The 7,638-nt window shown below is 42.1% G+C and overlaps 1 protein-coding gene across 4 annotated transcripts; it reads right to left on the reverse strand.

Moving 5' to 3' along the window:
* Nucleotides 1–3,290: 3,290 nt before the first annotated feature.
* Nucleotides 3,291–7,588, reverse strand: cmpk (cytidylate kinase). Of its 4 annotated transcripts, none has more exons than XM_048988995.1 (6): nucleotides 6,815–7,588; nucleotides 6,084–6,230; nucleotides 5,137–5,289; nucleotides 4,551–4,627; nucleotides 4,314–4,410; nucleotides 3,291–4,233 (listed from the first exon to the last, which is right to left on the reverse strand). In XM_048988995.1, the coding sequence occupies exons 1-6, from the start codon at nucleotides 7,181–7,183 to the stop codon at nucleotides 4,192–4,194; spliced, it is 885 nt and encodes a 294-aa protein (XP_048844952.1). In that variant the 5' UTR covers nucleotides 7,184–7,588; the 3' UTR covers nucleotides 3,291–4,191. The 4 variants fall into 4 exon arrangements, 3 of the variants coding, with proteins under 3 accessions (XP_048844952.1, XP_048844951.1, XP_048844953.1); XR_007384352.1 differs by having other exon boundaries at nucleotides 4,183–4,233; nucleotides 4,314–4,429; XM_048988994.1 differs by having other exon boundaries at nucleotides 3,291–4,410.
* Nucleotides 7,589–7,638: the final 50 nt, after the last annotated feature.

The following is a 7,638-nucleotide window of genomic DNA, read 5'->3' on the forward strand; positions in this document are numbered from 1 at the left end:
TTATTAATACACTGGTGCTTGCTCTGAAGACTGGAATTTGATATCCTGCTGGGGGGAGACACAGTTTTTACACTTCACCTGCTCATTTATTGGAATCTCAGCCTAGCTGCACTTCTGCCTAGTTGACGCAGTGGCAACCTTATTTTTGCAATGTGCTATTTGTCTGACTTGTGTGTCCTGCTGGACAAAAACGTCTGCTAATTAAACATCAATGTAAATAACACATTCAAATTGCACTTTTTACCCTTACCCAGTTTTACCACTGATCAGTTTACTTTTCATCCCATTCAGTTATACAAGAATATAGAATATCTTTTTTTACTACTATGAAATTAATGCATGTGAATGTGTCATTACTTTGTTCGGCAAGATATACATGCACTAATCTGAACAGGAACAATACTGGAATAATAAATGTAGTACTGCCAATCCAACAGCTGGAGGCGCCATTTGCAAAATAATGTCAAACGTACTACCCGGTGCCTTCTGTATCCATTATTTAATAGCCCTACACCAAGATTTCCTGCATCTTTCACCATGAAGTAAGTTTAAATACAGTCATAATCTATTCAAGATAGCTGGCCTAACTAAACAAAATATTCCTAATCCAAGTTAATCGGTATGATGAGGATTGTTAAGGACTCTCGATCAGCTTGTGCTTTGTCTATTTAATCTTGTGTATGTTCACTTACTGTACCACATAGGAAAATGTTTATTGTCCATAAACACTGGCAATTGTCAAATGTATAAAACGGTCATCAATTACATGTCCAACTAAGTTACCCTAGTCAGGGTCATTGAGTGCTTGGAGTCCATCCCAAATGACGCAGAAGTCTGGGGCAATCTCTGGATGGCCAGTCCATCACAGAGCATATGTATGCACACAATGAAACACACAAAGCCAGTTAGCATGCTAAGGTCACAGTCCTCTGCAGGGGGCCTGCACATCCAAACACATATTTGTATGTGTTTTAACACAATCAAGATCAAAGGACACATCCAGAATCATCAAATCATGGATGCGGTTATCCGGCTATTTCAGTTCTTCAAAGCCATGGGAGAATCAAATTAGACAAGATACATTAAATCTTACCAAAGTGGGTATTTCTGTAGAGCAGTGGTCAGCGACCTTTTTGAAAGTGAGAGGCTACTTCACGAGTACTGGGCCATACGAAGGGCTACCAGTTTGATACACTCTTCTTAAACCACGCATAATAAGCATGTTTTAAATGCTTTTTTTTTTTTAGATATTGTCATTTTCAAATCGATATAAATGCAAAATAAAATTTTAGACGCTGCTCACTGGTGAGCTGTTATATTTTTAGAATAGGTCCGTGGGCAACTCATGTGGTCCTTGGGGGCATCCTGGTGCCCGTAGGCACCATGTTGGTGATCCCTGCTGTAGAGACTGACTGGGCTACATATATTGACCCTGGAAATCATGATAGGCCAGTGTATGATTGGCAGCCGAAAATGACAAGCAGCGTCACAGCCCTTCACCCTCAGCAGAGCAAGAGCTTTTGTTGGATGAATATGTAAAATCTAAGGAAATGATACGAAATGACATGCTTAGTTTTTGTTCACGTCCATTGCATTTCTGTAATCTTTCAATACGTACCTGGAATGCCTAACATTATTGTATGAAACCTCTTTAACACTAATATGTTTTCAAAACTTTCAAACAATCTAATTTTCATATTTCCATCCATAAATGTCAGGTAGTACACTGTCAGAACAACTGAGCAGAGTAAGAAAACTCTTAAAACAGGCATTGAGGTAACAAAAAAAATAATTTAGTCTGGCATAATTCTATATTTGAAACCGTTTGCACAGTTTCCATGTCAGGTTACGCCACATGCACTGGTGCAGAACATTACCACACCCGCCAAACAACAGAACACCTTGGGATCCGGTTGGCAACTCCACCCCAAGTCTGACACTTGGTCCAGTCCCACCCTCTAGAAATTATTTTTATTTCACCCAAGGACTAATGTTCTGTTGATGGACTTTAGTGCTTGTTTTATACGGTATTTTTTTTATTGGTCCTGGTATTGTCTGTATTATGCAATAATTATACTGAAGAAAAGGAAAAAAAAACACTTTGCTCTTTATATGATCACACTGATTGCAATCTGTTCCTGTCGTGAGAAAGGCACGGCTATGGTTGGACAAGTTTCCTGAGTAGACAGAGCTCTGTTTGTATACGTGACCCAATTTGTTTACTTTGAATAAACCTGCTCCAAGCAGGTTTGAGCTTATGGATTGCTTGCTGCGAGAACCAAGACAGACACAAGAATTTCGAAGAACCGAAAGATTCAGGATGTTGTCAAATCCTCAACAATCGGCATAACTTGTTAATCCACGTACAAAGATCTGCGTATGTGGCTGTCATTTCATACTCCATTACTAAATCACACTGCTGCGATTTTGGTAAAATTTGTCTCAAAATGAAAAATGTTCCAAAATATTACATATGCAGTGATCATGGGAAGTTTGAAAAATATCCATTAAATACTTCAAGAGTTACTGTGTTCGCAATATCAAGTGTCTACTGCAGCTACCATTTCCTTTGTTTGCTGTTACATAGCACTGCTGCTTTAATTTGTCTAGAAATCGAAAAAAGTGTAGACCATTATCCATATAATTTCTCACATTCACAAGGTCAAGTGGTGTCAGCAGTAACCCTTCCCTGTGCTGCCACAGTGGTGTAGTTTCAATTTCGATGCAATATATATTAAAATTTGATCAATTCTAATTACTCTCCTTTATGATGTGTTTGCAAAGTTAATCATCATCAAGATGATACATCAAATACTTTATGAGTTATCAGGCTAATAAATATCAAACTGCCATTTTCTTTGCTATCACTTCAGAGTTGCTTCAATTTTAGTGTGATTACTCTCAATATTCAGTTTTTCACCCATACAATATATCTGCAAAACATCCACCAAATACTTTTTCAGGCACGAGAAAAAGTGTCTGCAGCAGATATATTTCCCCTGTTATAATATTAACCAAGTGAAAAGAAATCCCTGATAGAATCAATAAAAAATGTGCCCCTGACTGGTCAGAATCATGTATCACACTTTGTAGTGCAAACTGTCACTTTGCTTATCATCTTTTGAGCCAGTACTCAAGCTGGTCAATTATATTTTACAGAACTGTTGATTTAGTCTCAAGAAGCCAGGTAACATATTCAAATTACCCAAATGAAACATCTACAAAGTTATCCTGTATAAACAGAACACAAACTGTATGTATACGCACCGGCTGAGAAATCACACAAGGCAGAAGGGAAAAGGTATATTTTACACATTCAGAAAATATTTCTTTTAAGTTTTTCCTCATTTAAAAATATAAACATTCAAGTTTAACAAACTGGTTCATCCTCAAATGTTTTTTTTTTTCCATGGTTTTGACAGAGACTCACGCAACGTTAAAAAAAAAAAAAAAAAAACTATTTGGGGTCAGTTCAGTGCGGTGGGAGGGAGGTGTGGTGTGGACGGGCACCGAAACTGGGCACAGTGGTACCCACGGCTGGAAAGGGGTCCAACAGCAGCTTTAAATACACAAGTTCCACAAGAGAGGCGCATGCAAACGCCCTTAATCTTCTGATGGCACGTTGGCGATCCGCTCTGCTCCATGATCATCAGACAGCAAGAAGTGTCAGAGAGGAGATGTCAGGAGCAGGAGGCAGGCAGGACGGGCAAAGTCAAGCCCCTTGGTTTTATATTTGGTTCCTCGTTATACTGCCAGTCAAGCAGAGTTGATATGCTGCCAGTTTTAATGTGATGCACACACACACACACACACACACACACATACTCTGCTATTTTCTATAAGCTGCCCCTGACGCTGTCATTACCGAAGCCCATGGTCTCAGAAATGCCAGGCTGATCTACAACAAAGTCTACAATGTTTAAATTCTAAAGGGAAGCTGGTTTTTTGGTATAGGTGCCCAGGCAGGACAAGGCAGGGCAATGTTCTCATAGCAGAGAAAGAGCATAGTGTACATGCAGGCACCACACGGACACACACGCACTCATACACACGCACACGCAACACAGCACCACACACGGACACACACGCACTCATACACACGCACACGCATCACAGCACCACTTGCCCCACGCATCCCACAGAGGGATGCGAGTCAATGTGCGGTGTGGGGCAATAGGATGATGAGAGCATCTACCCCTCCATTTCGAAGATTCTCTTCACGTCAGCGAACACCTGAGGGAGGACAGATGGAAGACTTCAGGATCGACGGCGGTTTGGAGAGTCGTGGATTCACAAGGCACGGCGGCACTCGCCTCCTCCACGCTGCGAGAAGCGTCCACCGTTCGCACCCTCCTCTGCTTTAAGTACTGGTTAATGATTGGCCGCGTAGACGTCAGGTACGTCTGGATACTATGGCACAGACAGGCTGCTGTTTTGACAGATGAACATGCTTGGTGTGGAAGTGTGTGTAACAGACCACCAAAGTACAGGCGGCAGAAAGACCACGCAGGGAGCAGGGTGTGTGCGTCTGTGACTGCAGGAGTGGTTACCGTTTTTCTAGACTCTCCCTGTTGTCATCTGTGCGCCCGCTGTTCTTCCCACGCTCCAAACACCTGCTGACACACACCTGTAGACACACGGCACCAGTCTTTCAAACGCCTGTTGGCACCCTAATCGGGCAGCATTACACAGTCTATGGCAGTGGTCTTCAACCGTTGGGTCGCGACCCAAAATTGGACACAGAACCATTTTCATTAGGTCCCAGATTGTTTGGTTTTAAAAAAAATCATTTTGAAAGATCATTGTAATGTCGGACTTTTGTGGGCGGGAATGATGCACGGCATCGTCCTGGAAATCATTTGTTTGGTTTCACCATCAGACCCGCCATGTTTTTTGGTGAAACAAAAACGACAAACATAAATCAGAGAAAGGCATTTAAAACACCTCAACCTATTGTGGGGTGTCTTAGGGTCATGACATAATGACTGAGGAATAACGTGGACTAAAACGGCTAATATACACTGGTCTACACGAAGCTTAATGGAAAAACTCCTTCCAGGATACCTCCTCACCATGCTACAACTTATTTCTTTTGCACTTTTTCTCCCATCCTTCCATCCACCAGTCCTCAATTACCTCATTGCTGCAGTCAAAGAACAGAATGAATCTGACGTCTGCCTTGCCCTCCATGTCCTTGTTCCAGCCCTGTAGGTTGCTCTCATTACGGGGAAAGCCATCAATCAGGAAGTTGTACTTCTCTTGGTCTTGCTGCATGATCTTCTCCATAGCCTAGGAGCCAAAGAAACTAATATATTTAGACCAACGAAAGGGAATCGCTGAGCTGTCCAAGACAAAACGGCTGCCATGTCATTATCTTCACCAGTTGAACTGTTCTGTTCATTTCTGGGTATCTGCTCTACACATAGAACAATGATATACCAGTTTTAGAAAGCAGAAACTCCACAATCCTTTGTTAGTGTAAGAAGAAAACATGAATCATACATTTCCTCTGTGCTGACATACCTGACCTATTGGGTGGGGAGGATTTTAGTTCTGTGGTACATGGCTGGTTACACTCATCCTATCCTCAGTCATCTCAGCAAGAATTTCAGCCATTCTTTACATTTTTTTTTTTTTCGATTTGCAGTTAATTGCTTAACCGAAACTTGGTTATTCAACTGAAATGCATATTTTACTGGAAGAGAATGAGGTAAATTCCTCAGCTGTAGCCATGGCATGTGCAACACTAATGCAATACAAATCTCATGTTCAACTCCTCTAATGCCTCCTAACTTTTCCCCACATACAATTTCTCTGCATTAACTATTTATTCATCAATCTGTGTTGCTATTCGTATAAAACATTTGTATAGTGCTTCGGGCCAACTAATAAAAATATATTAATGTAAACAAAATGCACCGTCTAGGCCAGGGGACCGGTAGGGGTGTTTGGGATGACCTCTCAATCAGCCAATAACAGTGGGTCCCCAGGTCTGGAGCTGAAAATCACTGCTTTATTACTGGCTGACTGAGAGGTCATCCCAAAAACACACACCAGCTAGGATGACCTTGTTGCCGACGTACCTGCTTCAGTAGGGTGATGGTGATCTCCACGGGTACGATCTTGCCTTCCTTGATATAGCTATCGATCAGCTGGCCACACTCTGACCCCTCACGGATCCTCTCCTCCCGCAGAAGGTCCCCGGCCGATAGGTGGGTGTAGTTGTAATTCTTAAAGAAACGGTTTCAAGGCTTGAAGGTACATCAAATGTGCCGAACTCCTAGACCAACTTAAGTCACTGACAGGAGCATGTAGTTAAAAGCTGGCCATTTTCTTTCTTTTATAATGGTAGAGGGACAATCTGATCCATTCAAAAGATCATCACTCATGGTTGCTGGTATCTATGTACGTGCATGTGCAAATTAAAAGAGAACTTTGGATCCTCTCCTCCAATGTGTCACACCGTACTGGCCACATATGACGGACTGGCTGTGGTCTGCCTAGTGCCAACCTGGCAGCTTCAAGAACAGAGAGATCCTGGTCTGCGCCTCAGTTCCAGTCTGATTTAATTACTGCTCTCACCTTCAAAAACCTTAACCATAACTATCAGTCAGAGACGGGGATTATACAAGTACTGTTAGACATAAGGAATGAAAGATATAGATGCATAATAAATCGTTAAGTCAAATGTCCACTAAAATTCAGCTGACCTAAAATTACATATAGCCAATTCATGTCATTCCTACACACTTTTCTACACAAAACAGCACACAACATGCACACCGTAAAATTATTCTTTATCTCCACCCCCTACCTGAACGATTTTGGCACACTGAGTGCCCTTCCCCGCTCCGGGACCCCCCAACACGAACACCACCTGCGGTTTCATCGCTGCCGAGACCTGACACAAGACGCTAGCGGAGCCTTCTGACATGCCAGCAAACGTAAAGCAGACACCAGAGACGCGCGACGCGACAAATGAAACCCGGCCCCGAGACACTATCCTGATATAGTCTGAAATAAACCCATAAACCCGGTTACTGCGTGGCAACGAGGAAATGCGACAGTTTAAACATCCGTTTACGTCACGACGAATCCAACCAACAGGTAGCGAGAACAGCGGGCTCTCGCGCAAATGTAGACCTTTATCTTGCGTCGATTTCGCACGCTCTAGAGGGCGCATGCGTTCCGCATTTCGTTCTCTTCCTCAAACTACTCATACAATTCAGCGGAGAAAATAAAGAAACCTTGGGGGCACTGCGGTCCAATAACACCTTAGTGGCGATTCTGAGACAGGGCACGAGTATGCACAATTATTTAACACATTTGAAATAAATCTCACTATTCAACTGTGCTTTACATTAAAATTCAGAATTTTTTCTACTACCAAGTTTCAGGGAATTAATTTACAAAGCATGCACCATGCTTTCTTGTCAAGTGTTTAGGAGATGAATGGATAGAGCTGGTTTTCATATTTTATTCAGTAAAAAATGTCTATCGATTTAGATAACAGTGCGCGGACATTGTTTATCATAAAAAAACACAATTAAGTTAATACAACTAAACCGTACACACACACACACACACACACACACACACACACACACACACACACACCTTTCCCTAGTCAGGGACAAG

This window comes from Brienomyrus brachyistius, chromosome 21, assembly GCF_023856365.1.
Source record: "Brienomyrus brachyistius isolate T26 chromosome 21, BBRACH_0.4, whole genome shotgun sequence".
Lineage (NCBI taxonomy): Eukaryota > Metazoa > Chordata > Actinopteri > Osteoglossiformes > Mormyridae > Brienomyrus > Brienomyrus brachyistius.